Source organism: Epinephelus lanceolatus, chromosome 1, assembly GCF_041903045.1.
Source record: "Epinephelus lanceolatus isolate andai-2023 chromosome 1, ASM4190304v1, whole genome shotgun sequence".
Taxonomy (NCBI): domain Eukaryota; kingdom Metazoa; phylum Chordata; class Actinopteri; order Perciformes; family Serranidae; genus Epinephelus; species Epinephelus lanceolatus.
In genome coordinates this window covers 16,370,650-16,397,012 of record NC_135734.1, presented here as the reverse complement: position 1 = coordinate 16,397,012, position 26,363 = coordinate 16,370,650, and the positions used below count along the sequence as shown (strand labels likewise).

The 26,363-nt window shown below is 41.5% G+C and overlaps 1 protein-coding gene across 8 annotated transcripts in view; it reads left to right on the top strand.

Moving 5' to 3' along the window:
• The window catches only part of tfeb (transcription factor EB), a 37,380-nt gene that overhangs the window by 994 nt on the left and 10,023 nt on the right, over positions 1–26,363 (top strand). For 3 of the 8 annotated variants that reach the window (XM_078166257.1, XM_078166250.1, XM_033627260.2), the window contains exons 1-7: positions 9,568–9,924; positions 11,929–12,020; positions 17,551–17,655; positions 18,116–18,298; positions 24,581–24,679; positions 24,846–25,034; positions 25,770–25,856. In XM_078166257.1, the coding sequence (XP_078022383.1) occupies positions 17,626–17,655; positions 18,116–18,298; positions 24,581–24,679; positions 24,846–25,034; positions 25,770–25,856 (588 nt within the window). In that variant the 5' untranslated portion in view covers positions 9,568–9,924; positions 11,929–12,020; positions 17,551–17,625. Of the gene's footprint in view, positions 1–9,559; positions 9,925–11,928; positions 12,021–17,550; positions 17,656–18,115; positions 18,299–24,580; positions 24,680–24,845; positions 25,035–25,769; positions 25,857–26,363 lie in introns of those variants that run through there. The other 5 variants (XM_033627265.2, XM_033627259.2, XM_078166253.1 and 2 more) reach the window with 4 other exon arrangements.

Sequence of the window (26,363 nt, the reverse complement as noted above, 5' to 3'; positions counted from 1 at the left end):
TGCTATGTATAAGCTGTGACTGTAAACTGTACAGACTAATACGCCGCTGCTTATTTAAGTACTTTGCTTGAACGTCCTGCATGGTGCAAACACAAAAATAATGGAGGCACTGCAGACCATTTATGCCCCCTGTGTGCCCTCTGCAGAGTGGGCTTTATTTACATAGTGGGTTTATTATTAGAGTGTGGAGGAGTGGAGGGTAAATTTTGTTCAGCCTTATGCTTTCCAGTAATGCAATGTCAATGTGTTATTCCAGCTATAATATCTGACATATACCTGTGATTTAGCTGTGATTTCAGAGAACACTATGTTTTGTTATTTTGCTGTAGGATATGTTCAAACACCTAGAAATAATTATGTTAGGTGTAGTCCTGATAAAGTATTTACCATGATAAATGAAGATTTGAGGATTTACTCCAGTTGCATGTCTCCTTAGAGTATGTGTGCCACCTTAACATCCCACCAACCAAGTGTTTGACATTACATCCCGGTCCATGACCGACAACCTCTCCACCTGGCTTCTGTGATCATCTATACCATTCTCCACAGAACACAATCAGGGTCAAAGGTCAGAGGTCAGCAGAAAGGTCTCCACAGGTCTGATAGCTTGTAACTGACGAGTTCCCCTCTGTTGAGGTTCTGCTTATGACCATGACTCCTCTGCTTTCGTTCTTAGAGTGCTTCGAAGAAATCTCCCTTTAAATGTCACCATATGCGTGATGATGTTGTGGTGACAGCTCATGAAGTGAGTTACCAGAAATAGAAAATCTGGAGCTCAGCAATCCCAATAAACTACATGCATGATTATGTATGACATAGACTGTGAAAGATGGATTTTAAGGAACTGCAGCCGCTGGAAACCACAGGAAAACCATATATAGAGCGATATTTAAACAATCAGCAATTAATAATCTTTTTAATGACTGTGGGTAGGTAGAAATATGTTTGTATGGTAAGGTGCTCTTTGTAATTTTGCTTTGCCCCCAATCACTTCCAGTAAAATAAGTTTTGCAGGGGAAGTTGCACAAGATGTCTGAGGTCACTCAACCACACTGACAATTTCTTGGTGGCACATGTATTTTCCGACATGTGTTTCGATAGAAATGTGATACCGAAGTACACGAGAACTTCCACCACTTTGTTGTTCACTGTTAATGAGACACACAGACACACACAGATGGGCATTCACATGCATGAGGGGCAGGTTCAGCTGCAGGTCTGAGGAAATAATCTGTGTGTTGATACATTAGGGCAGTTTGTTTGGCTCGGGCACAAACAGTATATTTGCATCAACATTTATGTATTTTAACACACACAAACATGGAGTGAATGTGTTGTTGATGTGCGTTTAGGATGCACCATGGGAGTATCTCTCCACATAACATTTATGCAGAGCTGTAGCATGCGAGTTAGTCAAACAGTTGTTATGTCATCACATGGTTAAACCTGAATTACCGTTCTCCTGGGAAGACAGAAAACCTTTCTCTCGCTATCTCTGTTTGGATTGTCTCTGTGTCTGTTTTTCTCTGTGTTTATCTGCCGCCTCCTCATTTTTATGAATTCATGAATGAATGAAAACATGTTCGTTGTGTAACCAGATCAGAAAGATAGATGTACTGTGCAGCAACACTGACGCACAGTTTAGGCGGCTGGGCACTAATGCAAAGCTACCACATATCAATAAACCAATTTAATTGGATTGTCTTATAATTTAATCATGTGCCTCTTGATGTGTTTATATAATGTTCCTAAGAATCCCTCTAACCTTCAAAATCATAGATGATTAATAACGTAATATCTGCCGCCTGCTACACAACACAGTATCAGAAAATCTTGATAAGACAAGAGTTGAGCATAAGAACCTGTTGTGTTAGAGGAAAATATATGCGAGGCTGTAAATGCCTTTACCTGCACTCACTCCCTCCCTCACTGCCAACACAAGTGTGTGTACGGTGTAGAAACACTATTAAGAATGGGACACATGCACATACTGTAGAGGAGTCAGTGGGGTTATTGAGTGCACACAGTGTGATGGGTCAAGGGTTAGTAAACACACTGAGCTGTGAGGTCAGCAAGGTCAGAGGTGAGCGGCCACTATGTAGAGCAGCGGTGACGCCTGACAGACTGATCGCACTCTCTCCAATAGGACAGCGACAACCTGCTCACATGGCCTGTTAAGGAAAACAGAGTCCAGTTCCAGACACTTAAACCTCACTGCAGCGAAGAGGTGAAGAGGTTTTTGACTAACTGGTCTAAATGATATCCTAAATTACCAACCTACTGGTTGCAGTGGAGCATTTCTCCTCCTGGGCTTGTGTTTATAGGTGTACAACACATATAATCTGATCACCTTGGCACAAATTAGCACAAGCTTTACATCCTGTGTGCATGGAAAAGTGTGTGTGTGTGTGTGTCATTTTCAGCCTCATTGGACTCATGTCCGCTTCTAAGTGTTGGAGATGGGGTTAATTTTCTTCAGGTAAACAGAGGCAGCACACACACACTTGCACACGGGGACACCGACAAGGCTCAATGGATGTACTCTAGTGTGAAAGAGCACAAGGTGTGTGTAAACACAGCCTCATCCATTTGCCATATGGACAGATCTCCCATGACTCGGACAGTGTTTTCGCCGCTTCGTGACTAGACCAGGAAAAGGTAAATGAGGAGGTGGCTTTATGGTGTTGTGGATTTACATTTAATTAAAAAAAAGACAAAAAGTCCAAATAAACTACCAAATGAGCTGGGACTTTTTAAACCACAGGAATGACAGCTTGGCATGTGCTCTGTGACAACATGACCCATGATCTATCAGAGGTGAGTGTGGGTGGGGCGTTTTCGGGCATGTGCTGAATGTGTGACTGCACTTCCTCATCTTATCTCCATTCCACTGTTTCATATCCTCTTTTGACTGACAGACAGTAGTGATAGTCTTACGCAGTCTGTCTTTTCTCTGTAAGAATGGCGTCTCAGCTGCATCTGTGAGCACACGCTGCAGCTGGCCTGTTGTGTACGTTCGGACAATTTGCTTGTTAGTATGAACTGCAGGGGTGTCGTTTGCAGTTTAGCTCTCTGAGAGGCCCACGACAGGTTTCAAAGAGTTATATTTTTATCTTCTTATAAAGATGTTCAGTCATCTCAGCATTGTTGTTGTTTTTTAAGACAAATTGAGACTTGGGGTTGATATTAGGGGGGCCTATAAAACTGTTCACTTAACAAATTCTGAAATCGCAGTGTAATTGTCTCAAAAGCTTTTCCTACAAATCAGTAAAAAAATATTAATAATATGAGGCAATCTCACTTGTTTCTCTTGCAGTTTCACTTCTTTAAATAAAATGGGTCTGTTGATGTGTATTGTGAAATCTCTTGAAATCATTTGCGGCTTTGCTTAAAGAAAATTAGATTTCAAGACTCAATACAGCATTGATGATTTTAAGAATAATATTTTGTCTCCTTTATATTTATATTATGGTCAGCATTGTTGTTGAAAGTCAACGTTCTCTCTCAACTACTAGAGACTCTGCGCTCCCTTAATAACATGCCCCCTGGGCTCCTCAAACAGGTTTTCCATTATGCAGTATTCTTTCCAGTGGTTTTAAGCTGATGGTAATAAAAACAGAAAGGCTGTTTCTCTCAACAATATTTTTGATCAATTTCAGTCTGGCTTCATATGAGGATGTTAAATGACCCACTGATGACTCATGACATGACTTTGCAAATATATTCATGTTGGTTCTCATGTCTGCCTTTTCATCTCTTATGTCAACCTTATCAGCCATGATAGAAAGTTGTAATATTGTCTTTTGCTTGTCGCTCCTTTGATCTCAAACATTGTAGGTCACACACTTTATATGTTTCCTCTTGATAATTAAGAAGTACAGTATTTCCTTGCACTTATGCTGATGACACTTGGCTCTCAGTTCAAAACCAAATGCAAGGTCTTACTGTTTGATTACAAGATTCTTAATAGCTTGGCTCCTTCCTATCTAACTAAAATGAAAGGGGTCTGTCTGTCCATCTGTTTGTCTGTCCTTTGATTTTCCCAATAACCATTTATCCAATCGACCTCACACTTGGCGGCTGTATTGCTCAGGACTCAAGTAAGCGCTGTGTCAATTGCTTGCTTTTGAGATCTACAAGATGTATTTATTTGCAGTGCAGTACTACTGCTAGAAGCACACACTGTGTAGTGTTTTGAGAGGGTACCCCTGTTTACTGTAACACCGCTGCTGCTGGGTATGGCTCGCTCTCTGTCACTCAGTTATAGTACACACTCAAGTATTTCTTAAGGATCAGTGATGTAACTTTAAGAATGAGGGCTTTTGTTCTCGGAAACAGTTTGGTTCCAAATAGAAAACGTGTGCTGTTAGCAAATGATGTATACTTTAGTATCGCAAAAGGATGCAACAATATTAATGATGTATTACTCAGGACCCAAGGAAGTGCTGTGGCGAGTGTGAAGTTGTTTGGGTTAACAATTCTCGAGAAGGCTGCAAGCAGTGATACAGTCTAAAGGGCCGTCCACACCAAGAAAGATAACTGTAACGTTAACTATAACGATAACAATGGCAGCATCCACACCAATGAACGATACCGTTGTGTTACTAGGTTACGCCAAACACACACTGCTCGGTGCGGTCGGCAGGGCAGGGATGAGTGCAGCAAATCTACCAGCCACTTGCATATTTCACCAGCATTCAGCTGGTAACGTTAAATGGTGCTAATTTTGGTCTGTGAATGGTGGTGATAATAATCATAAGGAGGCGAGACAGTTGTTGTCATTCATGTTTAGCTACGTGAGGTAATGGTAGTTAGCATAACAGCTAGCGTTGGCTATTCATAAATGTCTTATCTTTGTGAACAAAAACACTCACCACTTATGCCAAGGGTGCGCTCGATTGCGTCCCAGATGTCCCTCTTCTTGGTCGCATCTTTATAAAGTCGCTCACTTTTATCATAGAGGGGTGGATTTTTTTTGTACCTCGGTGATTAGCCTCTCTCCTACGCCGTCCGCCATGTTGAATGAGTCTGTGAGTGACGTAGTGACGTGATGAACGTCTCGACCTGTCATTTCGGATGGATTTTGATCGGCTGTAAGTGTTTCTATCGTTCATCAAATCGCTCTGAAAGTGATCCGAACGATATCGTCCACCGCTATTGTTGTCGTTATAGTTGTAGTGTGGACGCTGCCTTCCACTTGAGTTTAGAACGGTTTTTAAAACTGTATATTTATAGTTATATTTAAAGTTATAGTTCTTGGTGTGGACGGCCCTTAAGCGGAACGGACCAAGCAATTGGCCCATCTTATACACGGAAGTTTTGAGTGGGCACTCTGCCAGTGTCTCTAAAGTCACTAAGGTTTCCTCCATATGTAGTTTTACCTGAAACTGCTGGCTGTTTGTTTGCTGAAGATCAAACCTATGTTGTGGCCCACAGACTGTGAAACAGCCTCCGCTTTGAACATCAAATCTGCCTCCACTATTCACACTCTTAATCCAGTCTCTAAACCAGCCTTAATCTTTTAGATTGTTCACACTAATAAATTTGAAAATGCATCTTTCTGTGCTCTCATTACACCAAGCTGCCTCTTTCCAAGATTTTCACCTCATCAACTCTCCACAATGTTTCCAAAGCATGGAGATTATTTATATTTACAGAATCCAACTTTCTGTCACGTCCACCTTTCTCAGTGGTTGGTGTATTACACCACAAAGGTGTTTCAATTTCAGTGTTTCTGTTGCAATTTGATGTTATGCCAGGAGTAAAATTGTCTTGGTGGAGATTATATCTTATTCAAACCAGTGTGATTTCACTGCTCAGCTGGAGAACTGAACAGATGCTCCCTCTTTGATCGATAGCAGGCGCTCTTCTCATTTTAGAAGCGCTCTTATCTGCTGGGATTAGTAACGCTGAAAAGCACAGCAATTTTAGTAGCAGCACTGTACTCTGCCTGAGTTTATTGACATTTTTATTGGACAATCTCTTCCTCCTCTTTGTTAGTGTTAGCCATAGTCACTGGCAGAATCATCTGAAGTGGAAATGCAGCAGTCTACTGTATAAGGTTGTGCGTGTGTGTCTGTGTATAGAGACACAGCATTCCTTTGTCTGCGCTGCTTAATCAAAAACTGTCCCCATATTTGGTCAGAGGGCAAGAAATGGATGCTGATCCTGCACACACAAACACAAACACACACACGCACGCACGCACAGCAAAGCACAGAGGAAGTTCTCTTGTAAGCTTATCTTATTGGTTATCATCCTCGTGACCCCTCCTTGAACTCTTCCCGTGTTTTCAATTGTTTCTGTCCTCCTTTTCTTACCTTTTATGCACTCCCTCTGCAGTTCTTTCTCTCACTACCTCTTGAAAGTCTGAAGGGCTCAAAGGCTGCCACATTCTTCATACTAATGGTAATTAGTTTTCAACTTGTCAGTGTATTGTGGATGAAAATAGGAGAAAGGGGGTGGAAGAGGGACAATGAGAATTAGCGTTGGGCGTGTAAAGTTTTGTATAGAGCAGGTTTCGGTGTGTGACAGTCATAGTGAAATTAATTTGTGTGTGTGTGTGTGTACCTTATCTTACAACTCATCTAACCCTTTCACCAAATACCTTCCATTCCAACTCACCATACATGGAGACTCTCACCCATGCAAAAAGAAATGCTGTGTAGCTGGTTGGCTGGTTATTGCACTACTCTCTCTATCGCACACATAGATCCCAGCTTCTGTTTACTCCGTATTAATAATGATTAATTACCCTTCTCAAAATAGAAAAGCGTGCTCTAAAAATAAATGCCTCGTGGCTTACTGCACTGTGACTGAGACATCCAGCCATACAGTAGCAGCCCAACATGTATTTCTCAGTTTGTTTATGGAGCTACAACCAAGGGGTTAGGTCCAGGTCGGAAAAGTGAAGCCAGTTCTAAAGTGCCTTAAATTTGCATTTGCACGCCACAAAATTAGGCTTAATACTCATGCACACAACTTGAGATCACCTCTTGTTATATGATGTAGCACTTACTCAAAATGGTATGAGGATTTTTTTTTTCACAGCCATTTCATGACCAAGCATTGCTTAAAGTTATAGAACTTTAATTGAAAAGATACCAGATATTTAAGGCTTATGTAGACGATAATGTATGTAAAATGATGCATAATGTGTTAATAATGTTTCCTTTTGATGTGAAGCCATAAAAATAGCTTAATGTGTCTTTGTTTATTTCACTCCGCATCAGCATCATCATATTGCTCCAGAAAGAGAGTATTAACATGATGCTATCAGATGTTTATCATATAAGGCAAACATTTCATGTGCAAATCCATATATAAATGTCAAATTGTTGACCCATTGCGTGCAACCCTGGTTATAACTTGTCTGGCATATTGACAGCACTGTTTGTCCTACTTAACAGATAGCCCTAGGTAGGGTTAAACCTCACTCACACATCATTACAGCTGTTCAACACTTTAAAGAGAGCCAGAAGTATAGTAGTATTTGTTTGCAGCCTCTTTGCAGCCAAGGTAACCAAAAGAGTAAACAAAGGGAAACATGTCCTGTGAACGAGTGGATGAGGGTCTTAGGTGGTGTGTTTGTGTATGTGTACGTATGTGTGTGTGCATGCGTGTGTTTGGGTCCTGCCTCCTCCATAGGCCATTGTCAAAAGAGTACAAGGCTGTGTTGGTCAATGATTTCCCCTCCTACACATAAGCCCGATGATTGGCCAGACTCGACAGGAACGCAGCTTTCCCAACCAATAAGCTGAGGGCCTGGAGGGGTCCTGCCCCCGGACCAAAATAACCCAGTAAATACACTGCGGGCACTATGAGAACTGGAGCCGAATGCTTTGTGTACAAACAAGGGATGCTTGTCAGCCGGGTACTGCTGAACCATGCTGGCCAGTGTTCTCCGCTGGTGTGATAGGCACAACTAGCTGAGTGGCACTTTGATACCAGTGTTTGTGTTTCTGCATTCAGGGATACAGGACGGTGTAGGAGAGTTTGGATGGAGGGGTACTGATAGTTGGGTTACATACAGGGATGGAAGACATGCTTGAGACAGAGTTTAAGTAGCACAGAGGATCCATCAAACAAGCTGCTGGACACAATAGGCATTCTGCATGTGGCCTTTACAGTATGTTGAGGACATATGTGTTACAACCCAAGGCAGATGCAGATCAATTTGCTAATTGATTTTAAAGCTGGTCACTCTGTATTTTAGTTTAATGAGTTGAGCTTACAGTAAGGTCTAATGAGAAGGGAGGACTTCAGTGATACAATTTGGGGATTGTAGGAGTGCTGTCACCTTATAAAGGAGCATGACAGATATACAAACATTGAAATTGCTTTGTTCTGTCCTCTGAAACTTTTATTGTATTAGAAAACAAACATCCTCCTTATTTCCACATGTTCTGAAGTGCAAATATCCTGATATTACGCATGATTTCACCACTAGGAGGCTCCTTTAATTGTCCTATCAGCAACCTAGTTATCATTCTGTCTTTTATTGTTTGTTTTTTGTCTGTTGTTAGAGGGATGTGTTAATGTGTATCTGTTTGATTGAGAATGTCGAGAATGTTATAATACACATCTGTGTTTGTATGTGCTGTTGCTTGTGTTGACGTGAAAACAGCCACACTCTATCCCTAAGGGTAGAGGGAGGAGTGATTCAAGGTGTGACTACTGTTTCTTGTAAACAAATCTAACAGCACTTTTTTCCCAAGAAGATTGACTTCAGTCTGAACTCACTGGCCTGTCACGATTAAATCAATAAAGTTCAGTTTGTATGGGACTGACAGGAGAGTGTACACTTTTCACCTGTGATCATTGAAAGCATGTAGACTTCAAACCAGATGGCAGTAACCCACTTTTGATTGAACATCTATAGAAATGTGTGCCGCACTGTAGCATCTCAGATGTTTTTAAAACCAGATTCTTGTGCAGTCATCGGCCTAATGTCATCAGTTTTGTCATAAAAAAAATTATTAAGATCCATTTGCGTCAGTCGTAAGCTGTCTGCTGTGATTCAGTGCTCTGTGGTCGCTACACCTGTTGGTATTTTCTTGGAGCATGCTTTAACATTCTTACGCCCAATTAATAATCTTTTAAAAATAAAGTGACCATGACTTTCAGGAAATGATAACACGTGTATTTCGATGGAATGTTTCTTTTTATTTTGATAAGGCAAAAGTGTGTGATAACTGATTATCTATGACAATAAATATGGTGTTAATATATATTTCTTGTCCTCAGGATTGTGTATACACCTATCTGTTAAGCCTTATAACCATCTAAGCATGCAGGTTTGTATGTGCATTTGCGTGTGATAGGGTGACAGTCTGTGGGAGTGCAGTTAAAGAAGTAAATATGCTGATTCACTACCCTATAGTTCAGAAAAACACACACATAGTGACCTGCCAGACAAAATAAGGAATTGCTCTCAGGGTCTGTTTATGCGTGCACATGTGTAGGTGTTACTGTATGCAAATGCTGTACACTGCTTTAGGCAGGAGGCTGGACCGAAGGAGGAGTTTCACATTAGAGTGAAAGAGGGGAATAAACGATAGAGGGAGATGAGTTTACTGGACACAGGGCTGTCGTTGTTGTGGCCCCAGACTATGGCATTCAGGCTAATTTAGGGGAAGAGGAGGAGAGTGGGAGGAGGAGGAGGAGGAATAGGAAGCTGAGCGAGTGATTAGAGAGAGGGAGGAAGGTGACTAATAGTGACTGTCACTCAGCCTACTGTAGCTTGGCTGGAGGAGGGAGGAGTGCCGCCACAACCAGTGAACCGGCATATGAATGCACTAGTTGGTCGGGCCCAGCCAGTAAAGAACTGTCTGTCTCTGTCAGGGAGTGTGTGCATTAACACGTGGAGGAGCAGATCTCTCTTGGATACACTATGTTGTCTTTGGGATAGTTGGAGAGTTGCTGGTAAGGATCTAAGTTTATACAAACTCTGCTATACGAATCAGTGTTTCTCGCTGCCTGGCTGTTGGATACATCACTGTCAGTCTGAGCTCCATTCAGGCCGACATGCTGTTAAATCAGAAATGAAACTGTACATATCCTTTAAACTGGAACAGAAGCAGTAGTAGCAACAGAGGCAGCATTGGTTAAGTTCCTGTCGATTGTGAACTTATCGTTACACATTGCGTTTTGACCTTTCAAAAACAGAAATAGGATTTACAGATGTCGAGTCATCACTGCATTGATTAGCAATGTCATGATTGTTATTTGCAGCTTAGTGGAAGCAGAAAGTCAGAGTGATGGTACTGATTGTGTGAGACAATGAAAGTAACTTCATGAAGTACAACATCTCTCTGATGCTAACTTGTGTGACAGAATGCACCAATTTAAGAAATAACATAAGGTAAACTGAGGTCAGATTGTTGAGAGATGTTTTGCGTGTTTGGAGTGCTGCTATGCTAAGTTATTATTAGCACTACACCTGCACCACAACAGGCTGACGAAATGCGTTGTATATCCCATGATGTGAGTGTGAATACCATTATGTGCATTGTTCCTGTTGTCAAATATTCTATATGTGATTGGTCTGTGCAGATGCTCTGCACAGGGAATATCCTTATTGACTTAAGCCTGAACATTTGTTTTCCTTTTTAATTTTTAAGTGTATTTAAGTATTATATGAGAAGTGGCCATCGATATCAAAGCACTGCAAGCACAGATTTGCGTCTTGAGACATTGTGTCATGACAAACATCTTCGTTCTTTCCCTGGGTTTCCTGCAGAGGAAGTTGCTTCACCACTGACAAAACTAGGAGTTGTGAAAACTGATGGAAGGAAAGGGGAAGTGATGCACTGCGTTTATAATTAATGATGATGGTCTGTTGTCTTTCCTGTATTTCATGGTGTTGCACTGTTATTAGACATGGCCGAAAGTGTGTCCGTGCCGATAACCTATTGTTGTCCTTTTCCTCGCCACTTTCACATCACTCATTTCTCTGTGATCGGTGAAGCAGAGTGACCCGAGCGAGGTGGGACTGAGTTGACAGGGTCTGGACAAGGGTCTCTCTTGGTCAGCTATTTATAGTCTGTGTTTTCAAGGTGACAGGCATTGTGATTCACACTCAATGTTGATGAGTTACAGTGATTCATTCAGATGACCTTCAGAGAGTTGGTTACTGAGCAGAAATATTACGCTGTGGGCACGTTATGCCTGTAAATTACATTCAATTTAAGGACACTCACCATTTTATTAGCATTTGTTATGCAACCAGCCTTTCAACCCAACCATGCTTAAATATGTAACGAAAGAGGGTGTAATGTTTTGAATATTTTACTTGAGTGCACAAATCAGTTAACCTTTGTGTTATAGAAACTCTCCACAAGAACTCTACTCATTTGAAAAATGGAGGCGTTAAAACACCTTGAAACCAGACAGGAGAGTGCCAAAACCCCTCATAGCAAACTTGACACCATGATGGCCAAGAACCAGCTGCATAAGAGCTCCAACAATTTACTGTATGAGTAAACAGACATGAATGGCTGAATCAAAAATTTCTCCTGCAGCAGAATTACAGAATTAAGCCATAAATCAATAGAGAATATCCTCTCGTCATACCATTCAGCGCGTGTTAATACTCAGGTCTAACCATGGTCTGTTGCCTCCGATGTTTCCGCCGTGGAAATTCTTCTCTCTTCTGAAGTTCTTCAGTGTGTGTTGCACACCTGCTGCTTCCCCCCACTTCAACACTCCAGTGCCTCCTCTGTTTCTCATTCACACTCCAATCACAATCACATATTTCATGTGACAACTATTCATTCCATCTGTCCAGTTTGCAGTTTTTGCAGCTATAACCAACTATCTTTTTTCTTTTGTTTCTTTCTTCGTGTCTGTTTTAAGTTTGTATCTTTTTCATTTCACACCTCCATTGCTTTTCATCTCTCTCTGTTCCATGACTCCACCCCCCTGCAGATTGCCGTCAACTTTCTCCAGCATCCAGACATGTAGTGTGCAACACACGCGGAGCATATTCCTCCTTCTGAACTCTTTTTCCTCTCAAACAGGTAATTGCACATGTGTCTATACGTGTCAGTCTCTGTGTTTAAATGTGCCACTATATTATAGAAATCCGCCCATTCAGTTGTTGTGGAGCTACCCTGCATTAACACAGCAGGCAATCCTGACTTAAATGACTTAAATAGAAATAAGGGTCATTATTTCTAATGCATACACACCCCCTCTCTGCTGTAACTAAATCCCTAGTATGTGTTGTAATTAGTACAGATGTGAGGTGGTAACAGGAATATTTTTACATCAGAAACAGCAATTGACCCAACAGAATACCAGTCCTGAGTGTTTGAAAATGATCTGTCCGTCAGTCTGCCAGTCTGTCTGTCTGCATGTCCGAATAGTTCCGTGTGTTCTGTTGCTAAGGGATACAGCTGTTTGTGTGTGTGTGAGACCAAAGAGGAAGGGGTAAGGACCCCATACTTGCCATGCCAGCCATGTCACATAATCCTACCAGCCTTACCCTTTGAGCGTGTGCGGTGGTGGTGGTTAGGAATATTGACACTTTAGGTCTGTTTACACACTCTGAAAGACTCGGCTCAAAAGCAGACAAACGCTGTCGCGTGGTAATACGTGTGCACACTTACCCTTTATGTGCATGTCCCCCTCTCACCTCCATTTTGCCACAAGCAAACACACACACAGATGCGTGCAGATAGACACACACATGCACATGCACAAAACAACATGCATACACACAAAACAAAAAAACACACCATGGCTCAGGGGAACAGGGTGTTCCTGAAAAGGAGAACAGAGAGCAGAGGGGGTTATTTTAGTCATTAGAGCAGGCAGACAGATAGCTTAATGCGGAAAGGGTGTGTGTGTTTGTGTGAGTGCGCATGTGCAGCGATGGAAAGGCTGGTGAAGTGCACAGTGCAGTGTCACATTTGAAACCTTTGTGATATAAACAGGAAGTTTGACTAATGGTCCGATAACCTGAAACGTAGCATCAAAAGTGATTATCAACGGTTGCACAGAGGCTACAGAAGGATTTTTTTTTATTTTCCAAGGATGGCTTAAACTTGCACGTCTTAACAATGTCATGACTGAGGTTAAAGTTCTTGAACAGTATTTCTAATGTGATTGTACCAGATGTTTCAAGAGGTGTAAAGCATTTGCGTGACCTTGAGGAATTTCTTTATACTGTCACTCACCATGCCAAATTGCTGTGATCGTAATACAGAAATAGAGTTTGAATTTTGTGAAGCAGCTATGGCCACATACGTGTGAATGCACATGAGCACCTGAGTGTATGCGTGAATGTTCATATCCCACATTCAACTGCTCAATGTTGGCTGTTGAAAAGGCCTTTCTTGGCATGGCACAGTCAATTCTAAAAATACACACTCCACAAATTAACACCATGTCTCTGAGCACAGGTGCCATGGCCCCACACTGCCCCCAAGTGTGTGTGTACTTGTGTGTTTGTGGCAGTGGATGTGTATGTGTTACGCTTTGCACATGCATGTATGCATAGGAAGGAACTAAAGCTGTGTACAGCATGTTTAATGTATTCAATATTTTCCATTGTGTGCATATCGTTGGCATGTATGTTTGTGACTAATCTGTGGCACAATCCAGAGTTGACCTCTGACCCAGGCTTCCTCCACTCTACATCCTCCCACTGGCTGTCAGTGTTTGAAGTGAAGGGCCCGTGACATCACAGCGTTGGACGCACAATGATCGCTGTGTGCTCTTACTGCGTCACAGATGCCTGCTTACCCCAGTGGATGCCAGGCAATGGGAAGGCCCATGTGGGAGATCATGCTGCCTGGTAGCAGTGTGTCACCATACGATATCAGGAAGTGATATCCTGTCAGTGTGTATGCATGCCTTAAAGGGTATATTATGTGTCATAGCTTCACCACGGTTGGAGGGTCTATGATTTACAAATAGCTGCATATAGCTTTGCATATGTTGGAAAGTTTGGTAGTGTTGTGTAAACCCTGTAGCCACAACAAGTGGTGTCATAAGTAGTTTCATTTGCATAACTTCTTAACCAAAACTGATGGATTTGGAACTTCTCACTTATACATGAGGGATTCATCACTGTGTCTGAGAGTCAAACCGTGCCGGTGCCGCATATTGTATGTGTGTTCTCCTACAAATAGCACATAACATTGTGTCCCTGTTTTATGTGTTGCTCAATGATGTTGTCTTAAGGTGTAATAGCTATGGATAAGTTGGAGAGGTGTTGAAACATCTGTATCCCATGTTAAAGAGGACCTATTCTATTAGGTTTATGCTTGTATTTAAGGTTTCTACTAAAACATGTTTACGTGCTTTATTGGTCGAAAAACACTTTAGTTTCCTCATACTGCCTGTCTATTCAAGCCCTGCCTCTGAAAAAGAACAATCTGCTTTGATTGGTTAATATTTCCACATCTCTGTCTCTATACCATTACTGCAGCCGGGTAGTATCTGGAACTGAGCATAGCAGCACTTTCTATCATGAAAAATCACCAATAAAGGCCTCTAAACCAAAATCTTCACAACTGGACATGTTCCAGCAGGAATATGATCCGAAATCGGGGAGATATTAATAAGATTGGCAACCAAGATTCACAGTCTATAAAGAATACATATCTATCCATAGATAATGTATAGATATCTATCCATAGACTCTCAAGGCCTGGAGTGCATCTGGCTGGCATGCCCACCTTGCCAATTGAGTTTGGAGATGTAATCACCCCATTGGCCAGACTCTATAAATACACTGTGCAGCATTCCACCACTCTGTGTATATGTGCGAACACACTTTGTTTGTTTGTCACTGCAAGTAGGCACCTTTAAAGACACAGTTTCCACTACAGGAGGGCCTCTGTGAAGCCCCACATGTCAGCAGTAGGTACTGAAGTTCGTCCAACAGCATCAGTTGCTCTAGGAAAATCTGTGTCTGTGATTAGCGTACTTTTTGTTTGAGTTTTTTTTTTAGCAGTTTGGAGCTGCTGGTGTGGAGTTGGCTGGTCCTCAGGTCCAAGTTCTGGTACATGTTTGTGTTGGAATGCTTGTGTTTCAATGTGCATCTCTGCATGGGTGTGTGTTTTTCATGTGGGCCATCCAATGGGCACAAAGCGGGCAGTGTGTGCCCCCTCGGGTGCTGAAATGTACACTTCGGACAACAGGCGGCTTCAGTCCTCAATAGGAGCTGCCCTTCTTATTGTACCTCACGCACAATGAGCTTTTCTCTCTCTCTGTCTGTCTTTCTCTCTGTGTCTTTCTCTCTTTATGACCATATACAGACAGTGTTTCTGATGAGAGACTGGAGGAACCAGATTCTGATTGGTTGTGTCGACCCTAATGTCCTTGTCACTGCTCTTCTGTATATAGTTGTCTCACAACACCCAAATATCAGCAGAGACATTAAAATACAGTAGAATCATGGCCCTTCATAGGTTTTATTACACCTTTGTGACTCCAGACGAGGTTAGTCATTCAGGGGATGAACACAAGTCATTGCAGAAGGGGAACTATCAGTCCTGGGACTCCCCACTGAGTGTGTGCGTGTATACATATTTGTGAGTGTGTATGCATGAGAGAACAAAGCAAGGGGTGCTGTAAGGGGTTTATGGGTGTTCCCCATCATCCTTCTGCTCACATGATCACCCAAAAACAACAAGACCACATGAGTCCCACATGACCTCTCCAAAGTCGAGGAAGTGCCTTGCAATTTACTCTTTTTTTCTGAAGGGACAGAGTTGGGGGGGGGCAGAGAGTGTTCCTGCTTACTTATCTTCATCCAATTCCTTCTCTCAAACATGAGAGTAGATATGAAACCTCAGACCTACACAGAGAGTGTAGAGATGTTAGTCTGGAGATGTGCTTTGCTTTGCTTGGTTGGCCCAGTACATTGCTCATACATTGCACAGTCAGTCATACTAACTGGTGTGAGTTAGAGTGAGATCCTTTTTGTCTTGCCAGAAACGGCCCCGAAATTGCTATGGCCAAACACGCCAGACTTTATTTAAAGAAACAGTTGTTTTAGAGTGTATAAAGCCAGCATATTTTCACATCTAACTGGGTGATTTAAGGGTTTCTTTTAACCAAAGCAGAGTTGGTATTTGAGCAATGGAAAATTTTGTTTCTGTTGACTTTGAATGAAGTGTGTTTTACAAGGATAAAATTCCTGTGTATTTAAATGGAGTCTGGGAGTTTTGGCGATGGCGATTTCGAGGCTGTGTCTGGTTAAACAAAAAAGATCTTACTCTTGAACAAAAACGTCTATCTCTGTAGGGATCCTTTCCATGATGTTGCCAGACACTTAAAATAACAATCTGTTCATGTCAGTGGCAAAAACAGTCACGTTTAGTTAATGTAAATTAATAGTGCTCAGTTGTCTGCAGGGTCTACAATGGAGCCTGTCTCTATCACTATACTGGACTAATTTCTTGAATTGCAAAAACTGGGCAAAAAGAGTCAAAGTTTAAGTTACCAAAGTAAGATTGACAAAGGAACGATTACCAGATATAGCTATATAGATGAATAATAGTTTTTTAGTTTACTTCTTCCTCTGGTTGGTGTACTGTATTTGATATAGGCAGCATTCTTTATTGTTTATAGACAATACCTTTCAGAATCTGGGCTTATTTTGCTGATTAAAAAATGTTGATTAATATGTTAAAACATTGCAAATGATTGTGACACCAAGACATGAAAAGCCTGTTTTTTATATATTAATGTACAAGACAGACATCGCACGAGTACCCTGCACATCTGTTAAACAGCATAGTGGGAGTTATTTGAGGCGTCATACAGACAGAAAAAGACACGGCAGCAGGGAATTCTCAAATGCATAGGTAAATAGAATTAGGTGGCCTGACAGCCTGTCTTCTAACAACTTGCTAAAAGTTGACCGGGTGCCTTTGATTCAGTTGGAACATAGAGTGCATGTTAGTGGAAGACAGGCGGTTGATCCAGGTTGCCAAGCATCAACGTGCATACCTATGGAGCAGCACCAGTGGAAAAGTCCGAAGTCCCAGAGCTGACAGGTTTCTGGTAAAGGAACAATTAGAGGTTTTGGAAACAGTTTTGAAAATGTGTTTGCTGGCTTACCCGGAGTTGGATGAGAATCAGTTTCAGACAATGACACATCCAGGATGTATTTGGCCCAGCTTGAAAGGACATAGCAGTGTCACGGTCAACTTGACCCAAGGTTATCTTTTGTGATAATCTTTAGATAGGAAAGGGGATGCTTAAATTACAGTTTAAAATCAAATCACCGTCACACAAGCGCAGACAAAGCTGACGCATAAGACAAGTATAAGGTAAAGAACACCTAACCACAAAGAAATGGCTCAGTTAACATATAAAAAGAACAACATTGCACACTTCCTCTTCTCCTCTCACATCTCTCATCACCCTGTTACACACTATATCAAACTTCTCTACTGAATATGTCAGTTAAAGTAGAAGCGTCTGCACAGCATCCACTCTTGTTTAAGAATCACAGCAAACCTTTTATTCCTTTGTTTTCTCCCCCTGGCTCAACTGTCACTCTTTCTACTTTCCTTTTCTCCCTCACAGTTTCCTTTACTTCTCGGGCTGGACTGTGGTGCATTGACGTCGGCTCGCCCTCCCCTGCCCCCTCGCCCCCCAGCAATGGCCTCGCGCATCGGCCTGCGGATGCAGGTACAACACAACCACTCTCCACCGTCCAATATGCAGCACATTCAAGCCTTTTATTAGCTGTGGATATCAATGTCTGTTTGTAGTGTTGTTTGATTGAGTTGACACTGGGGAAGAGGATATTCTGCTCAATGTCAGAGCTTTGTGTGTGTGCCAATTATTTGAAGGGCATCTGCATACAGCAACCACTGATAAATTTGACCGTGCTATTTGGCCCTTGTATATTTTAATACAGTTACTGTACATACTTTTCATACAGGGTGATTTAATAGATGTGTGAATCACCAGTTGTACCCTCTGAACAGTTCTTCGTGTCCACTCTTAAATAAGGGAGGGGGCAGAGAAGTGGCGAAAGCAGCATCACCCATCACACTCCGTTTATAGGTCACAATGCTTTAATGAGCATTCCTGTGATATAAATGTGTGTGTGTGTGTGTGTGTGTGTGTGTGTGTTTCCATTCAGCTGATGCGAGACCAGCTGCAGCAAGAGGAGCAGCGTGAGAGGCAGCAGATACAGCAGCATCAGCAGCAGAATGCAGCACTGCAATACATGCAGCATCGCATGGCTGGGCCACCTGCACCCACCCCAGCCATTAGCACCCCACAGCATTACCAAAGCATGCAGGTCCCTGTGGAGGTTCTTAAGGTCAGTATGGCTGCAACAAAAGATTATATTCATTTTCAATTAATGTCTTTATTTTGCTTATAGTGATTTCAAATAAGTTGCTCAATTTGCCAATAAAAGTTCAGAAACTTATAAAAATCACAATCACAATTTCCAGTGGTTCACAGAGTTCAGAGTGATAACTTAAGGTTACTTATTTGTCTTTGTTTGGCAGAAAGCCAAAGATATGAATTTACAATGACATGAAAACAAAAAGCAACAAATCCTCACCTTTGAAAAGCTGAAACCAGCAAATGTTTGGCATTTATGAGCGATAAATGACTTGAAAAATGCTGGAACAATTGATTTTTATGTTTTTATACAAATTAATAATTTTCAGTGATCAATAATTTTTTTTCTCAGCTTAGTGTGTGAGTGCAGTCTATGCTTTAATTATGACTGGAGGAAGTATGTAGAGGTATGTTAACTAATATAAGCATTTGTGGTTCGATCCATTGTTCATTGAAGACAGATCTATCCCTCTAAATACTCTCTTTTTCAGACTCAGACTGGACCACCGTACAGTCTTTGGTAATAAAATAATGAGTATAGTAAAATCTCTATTCCGGTCAAAATGCAAATGACCAGAAAAGCCAAGACAAAGCGTTTAATGGATCTTGTTGAGTGGTTTGGTAGAAAAGAGAAAATATGTCGGTTAACCTCTTTCACTCGCCCCCTCTCTACCATTGATACATCCAAGTGGTAAACATCGTCTGAAAGCTGGGAACCTGAGAATTAATTTAAAGGGATAGTGCACCCAAAAATGAAAATTCAGCCATCATCTACTCACCCATATGCCAAGGGAGGCTCAGGTGAAGTTTTTGAGTCCTCACAACACTTGCGGAGATCCAAGGGGAGAGGGGGTAGCAACACAACTCCACCTAATGGAGGCTTACGGTGCCCCAGATTCAAACGTCCAAAAACACATAATTGAAACCACAAAATATCTCCATACTGCTCATCCGTAGTGATCCAAGTGTCCTGAAGCCCCGACATAAAAATGTGTTTGGAAAAATGTCATTTGAACTCTGTTTTTAGCCTCATTGTAGCCTGCAGCTCTAACTACCTCTCTGTGCACCACGCTCACGTGTGTGCGCTTGCACGAGACCGTGAGACATGGGCACCGCATTCATGTGTGTTCACGTGCTTTCGCTGGTCTCGCGCGCAAGCGGCAGTTAGAGCTGCAGGCTACACTGAGGCTACAAACAGAGTTCAAATGACGTTTTTCCAAACAACTTTTTATGTCGGGGCTTCAGGACTTGGATCACTACGGACGAGCAGTATGGCGATATTTTGTGGTTTCAATTATTTGTTTTTGGACGTTTGAATCTGGGGCGCCGTAAGCCTCCATTAGGTGGAGTTGTGTTGCTACCCCCTCTCCCCTTGGATCTCTGCAAGTGTTGTTAGGACTCTAAAACTTCACCTGAGCCTCCCTCAGCATATGGGTGAATAGATAATGGCTGAATTTTCATTTTTGGGTGCACTATCCCTTTAAGATGCAGTTCAGCACTGGCTGTCAAGTTTTTCTTGTCATAAATATGTAATAAGCATTAGGGGTGAGTCCGTGTACACGTGTTTGAGATCATAAACGGTTACGAAAAATTAGTACACAAAAAACTTTTTTTTTTTTTTAGGGGGGAGGGGGGTGATACTAATTTTTGACTAACTGTGATAGACTGTGTTACCTTCTCCAGTCTGGCGCTCCAAAGCACATTTATTTCTCCCCTACAGCAGGAAAACATAACATAACACAGGGCATTCTCACAGAGACTATGCTGTAACTGGAGCCTATCTAAACACTGTAAACAGACTGCAACCACCCATAGCACGAACAGTACTATTTTCACAGTGCATTCCCATCCGTACACTCTATACGCTGCTTTACTTCCCACAACATCTACTACGTCACACCCACACGGCCACCGTCTTAAAGCAAAGGGCTGGCCGGTAACAACTGTGAATATGACAAGAAATGGTGTGAGACCGGGTTTGGCAACAGGTCAGTAACCTATGTGCTCCGTTGTATTAAAACGGTGCGTTGGTTAAATGGCCTGTTCGGTTGGTATTTGGATAACTGGGGCTTTACTGGTATAATGCAATAGTATCACCCAGCGGTGAAACCCGTGTACAGGTTTACATGAAAAAAATTACCCACTCTAAACGTTTAGAGATTTTTGTACATGAACTCACCCCTAATAAGCATTGTGTTTTGGTTAAATACCTATTTGAACTTTTAAAGTTTAGAGTGTATGGAGGCTTTAAGCACTATGATGGAAGTATATGATGACCTTTCCCATGCTCAGTTATGTCTCATAAGTTGTTACCATTAATAGCATTTGTTGCACGGATTTGGTGCCAAATTTATGCTTTTTTTTCTTTTTCTTTTTGGTCAAAAATCTCTTCCAAATACCACATAAACACACTATAGGAAAATGCATGCTGTGATTTGGTATCAGAAACATTTTTGAAATTTCTGTAATGTAAGACAATTGGATAGCGAGCATTTCTGCTCTGGAAACTGCTAAGAAACCCTTCTGATACACCTATGAAGGCCAAATATTTTCTGAATGCCCAAGGTTTCTAGTTTGTGGTTGTAAAGTTTCATGAGGCTGTGATTATCCTGGAGGTCACAATAGGTCATTTTATACAGTGAGGCCCATTTAAAAAATGGTCTCACTACAATAAAATGGCAACTATGGGGGTTGACATTATCACACATGAAATTTGGCTCGCTGAATCCGCATAAGTCTCAGCTTTCCAGTCAAACCCAATTTATGTAATTCCAAGACTGTTTAGGGACCTCAGTGTGCAGAAATATTCATACACGATAGGTGGGAATAACACATTTTACTACATGAGAAAAACAGCATGTTTTTTGTCCCAAACTGTAAGGGATTAGCGTTAAGTGGACATGTCAGGAAAATGGAGACTCGTGGGTATCATTACAACCCATTTTCATTCAGATATCTTGAGGTGAGAGGTCAGGGGGCTCCTGTGATGATGGTCATGTCAGTTTTTCCCTCACTAAACCTTAGCCTGACTTTGGAGCATTATCTAGTCCCCACCCCGAGGAGCTAACATGATTGGTACTGATGGATTCCCTCGGTTTTCTAGTTTCATTTGATACCAGTATCTTCACTCTAGCTCTAAAACTCAGCCCATTACGGTCTCTGAAAGACAGTAATGTCAGCTGAGGATGCACATGTCCTCACGTAGTGGAAGAGGGGGGTTATAAAAGGACAGGGGGCTGTGGCACTTTCATTAGTCCACTCACATGTTGCCGAGCAGGAGACCTGGCAGCAGGGCGCAGTGGAGGCAGTCAGGACTCTACTGGGCGTTGTGGCCTCTCGCAGCAGCACTGCCACAGGGGAAAATCAGGGACAGATTTGAAGCAAAGGCAGACAGAGAGAAAAATGCGGTGGAGCAGCAAACAGGTAGGGAGACAGAGGAGGGAGGAGGACATGCAGATAAGAGAGGTTTGACATGTTTTGCGATAGGACAGACAGGAGCGATGCAGATAGCCTGAGTCAGACAGGGACTGATAAAGCTAAAGTGACATTTTGCCCGATTCCAAACATGCTTGTGTGTCCTTATCTTTGATGGTGTGTGTTTGTGTGTGTGTGTATATGGGTTTGCGCAATACTCCATTATGTGTGTGTGTGTGGCTTTATGGTATTTTGAACTGTAACTGAACAGTTTGTATGCACCAGTAACTGTATGGGGCAATTTGCTGTATCGACAGTTTACTCTGTGTGCATGCATGCGTGCGTGTGTGTGTGTGTGTGTGTGTGTGGAATGGTGATTATGAAATCTCAGTGCTTAGAGTTGTCGGTGTCTCTCTTTTCATTTTGGAGATAAGGTGAGTTGTCTGTCCATCAGTCTCACCGAGCCTGTCAGAGCTCCTGTGTTTCTTTGGAGTTCATCTGTGCTGACAGCGCTGGTGCAAATAGGTCGAATAGTTACGACTGAATAGTTGCTCATGAGACTCTTTCAAGGCTGACAGCCAATCTTGTGTATTCATCTAGTGTGTCAAGATTTGCTGCAAAATACACACAAATTAGGATGGAGGTGTAAAAACATGTATTTACTGAAAAGTTTCTGGTTCATTTGATATAATCCTGCTGTTGGTTATAAAACAGAGGGGGGGTTGGAGGGCTGAGGGGTTGAGTCTCTTTCTGTAGTAATGGGGAGCGGGCCTGCTCTCTACTGAGCTTTACTCTTTGATGTGAAGGAATGAGGCCAGCCCACTGCTTCATGTAGCCACACCAGAGGATTTAGTGGCTTTACTCCTGTAGGCTTTACTACTGCCTTAGTGCTCCCATGTCCTCGTGCCGTCACAGTGTTACGGGACAGGGATAATGAGGTGCACATCTGAAGCACCTACTCAGTGTTGTGTGTTATGTGTTTTAATGTTAGTGTTAAACCCTGCTGAGCTTATTTAACATACTAAACATGTTTGTATTAATTAAAATGTAATTCTGATGGTGAGTATTTGAGTGTTACCACTGTTTGTTTTTGTTTTCATGTGGCGCTTGAGCCGAAATGTGTGGGTGTATTTTATAGGTGGATCACAATGGCAAAATTCAATAATTGCAGTGGAAATACTGATATGGTCACATAAAAATGTGCTGTTGACTAATACTTAGAGATGCATCAATTTGATTTTCTTGGCCAATTATAATTTTCTCTCTTTCTGAGAACTCTAATTGACAGCATACACAAACATTCATGCAACTTTTCTTTGATGAAAATTCAATTGTTTGTTCATAATTTAATATTAAATAGCTTAATTATAAGAACAGATTATGGGACCTTCTCTCGCTTTCACTCAAACAAATCTCAAAATTAAAAAAGTGCTCCAGGCCACTGGACAGAGCTTTTTTATACAAATAAAATGTGACTGAAAATGAAACAGCTGCATCCCTTTAAGGCAGGGGTAGACAACCTGCTGCTCTGAAGCCACATGTGGCTCTTTAGACCTTCTCTATTGGCTCCCTGTGGCTTTGACATAGAATTATATGGGACTTAATAATGGTTATTTTTTTTAAACATACAGATTTTCATTTGTCATTGTTGTAAGCCTAAAGTGATTATTGCATTCCATGACTGTAAAAATGTGTAGCCTATACATCACATTAAAAAAATGTTTTTTAATATTTCATCGACTAAAATGTGCACGACCTGGTGCCTTTTCCTCCAAATTTTGTTGAACTATGGATTCTAAATCTAAAACAAGAAAAGTCTTGGAGGAAAATAAATGATTTAATATTGTGTGGACAAATTAATTTGCTTTCACCACCAACGTTGCAAAGTGTAAGTACCAAATAATTATAAATAGCCCAGTGCAGAGTAGCCACCTTGTAGTAAGTCATATTAATAAATGCTCATTCAGACCCGTTAGTAATATTGATGAGCTAGTTTAGACTTGATAGGCTGTTATTTTTATTCAAATATATTTTGTGGCTCCAGAAAGATGAAAAAAAAATTGGCCAATAATTGCTCTTTTATTAGTAAAGGTTGCCATCCCCTGCTTTAAGCTAATACAAGTGCATTTTTTACCCAAGGGACAAGTGGTGATGATTAAACTGGCAGGTGAAAATTATATTTTCATCCAATAAGAACACAACGTTTTTCAGAAGCCAATTCTGTCATTTTTGACCATATAAATTCTAGCTTATTGTTTAGTATTCATTATTATTCAAAGGTCTAGTGTACAGGATTTAGCACCATTTATTGGTAAAACTGTATATAGTATTCACAAGTATGTTTTCATTAGTATATAATCACCTGAAAATAAAATTAGTTGTGTTTTCATAACCTTAGAATGAGCCATTTATACCTACATACGGTACAGATCCTCTTCCTCAAAGTCACCAGTGTTGTTCTACAGTAGCCCAGGATGGACAAACCAAACACTGGCTCTAGATAGGGCCTTCGCATTTTTGCATTTTCATGTCAGCCAATGTAGTTGTTGAACACACATGGCACATGGAAGACGTTTCAGCCCTGCAACCTCACTGCTAGATGCCACTAAATCCTACACACTGGACCTTTAAAGAGTTGTCAGTCACTTTGGGAGTGAGAGCAGCTTTTAGCCCTTTGTGTTTATGTTTGGATCACAGGTAACTTACCATACATCCTGTAAAGACTGTTTCCACCAAAACTCTGTCCAAAAGGAATAATTAATAGGATCAACAAAGAAATGAATCAGTGTGCAAAATAAAAATCAAACAATCATCATTTTCTTATTCATCCCTAATACAGGTACAGACCCACCTCGAGAATCCTACAGACTACCACATCCGTCAGTCTCGGAGGCAACAGGTGAAAGAATACCTGTCCACCACCTATGCCACCAAACAGGTACCTTTCTGTATGCCTGTACTCTGTAGTGTATATCTGTCTGTCTCCCATTAGACATTATATCATTAACCATTGTCTAGGTTGTCCAACAGTCCATGTGATATTGCAGTACATTTATCTCAGTCATGAACACCATCATCATCCTCTTTTCTCTCTCTTTCCATAGACGGTCCACGCAGTAGCAGGGCCGGTGCAACCCTCTCCTCCGACAAATATGGTACCTACGGGGGGTTCAGCGTCTGCCCCCCCACCCCTTCACTCCCCACACATGCGTACCGAGCAGCTCATGTCTGGAAACAGCGCCCCAAACAGCCCCATGGCCATGCTCAACATCGGCTCCAGCCATGAGACAGAGGTAGACGCCCAGAAGCGTGGGCAGGAAGTGCCATGATGAACATTAATTCCTGGTGTCATGTTTTATATATAGTTTACAGCAACCAGATTGAACAACTATCTCTAAAATATGACTTCATTACACTCCTGTATAAGATTACGAGGATTGAATATTGCCCCCGAAGTGACATTATCTTCACATTTCATGAAAGCATCATAATGATTTAATTGGTCTTTGGTAAGCGGGAGCAGCTTTTGTGAGTGCACTGGTGTCACTGTGTCGTGCATACAGTTGGCGTGTGGATGAATGTGTTGGCTAACTGGCAATAACTAGAACTGGATATCATGGGAGTTTAAATGCTCCATTATGGCCTTGCAACAGTAATTACAGCTTAACAAGTGACAGGAGAACAGCAGAAAGTAAGGCCCTTTGAACCTGGCAGACTTTGACCAACTCTCCTCCTCCTCCTTCCTCCAACTCTTGACCCCTCTTCTTGTCGTCTCCCTGACAGAAATAGTCTCACCATTTAGCCTCAGTGAAACAGAAGTTATCTGTAAAGTCTTGAGTGAGACATGCACCTGCAGGCAAGTTCACCTAAAGGCCTGCGTTCCAGCAGTAGTGACAGTTGTCTCTGAATGAGATTTGCTAGAAATGCAAATGAAGATTAGTTGCAGTTTTTCTCTTAAAGTTAGACGTGATAGGTCTTTAAACTTGTCATAATCACACAAGTAACACCCCTGTTTTTTTTCCCTTCAGATGGATGTCATTGATGACATCATCAACATGCAGTCCACTTACGACGATATTCAAGCATACATTGACCCTGTCCAGATGCCAAACACAGTAAGTAGAACGAACCCACCCACAGTAATGTGTCATTTCAGGAATTCTTCATTTTTATTTCTTATATGACTAATGTGCTTTACAACCAACTGACCCCAGTTACATAGTCTACAGTTACATATTCTAAGTTACATTATTACCAACAATTTCCTACATGTTTCAGGAAAGTTGAAGGGTTTTTTTGGGGGGAGTTTTTCCTAATTTTTCTAATTTGAATCGAAGGTCTAAGGATAGAGGATCTCACATGACGTACACATTGTAAAGTCCTTTGAGGAAAATTTGTAATTTGCCATATAAAGGAAAATTGACTTGACTTGACATGGATTCTTTGTAGCAACTTATCTTTTCCTTACAACAAAAGCAACATGCAGTATTCCTTAAAAAAACTAGAGCGCTCAGAGAGCGCAGACCTCCACCAAGCAGCTCGGATTTCCCGTCATTTTATTATTTTATCCACTTCGCTTCAACCGATCACCACCAAAATTTTATAATTTGTTCAAAATCAGT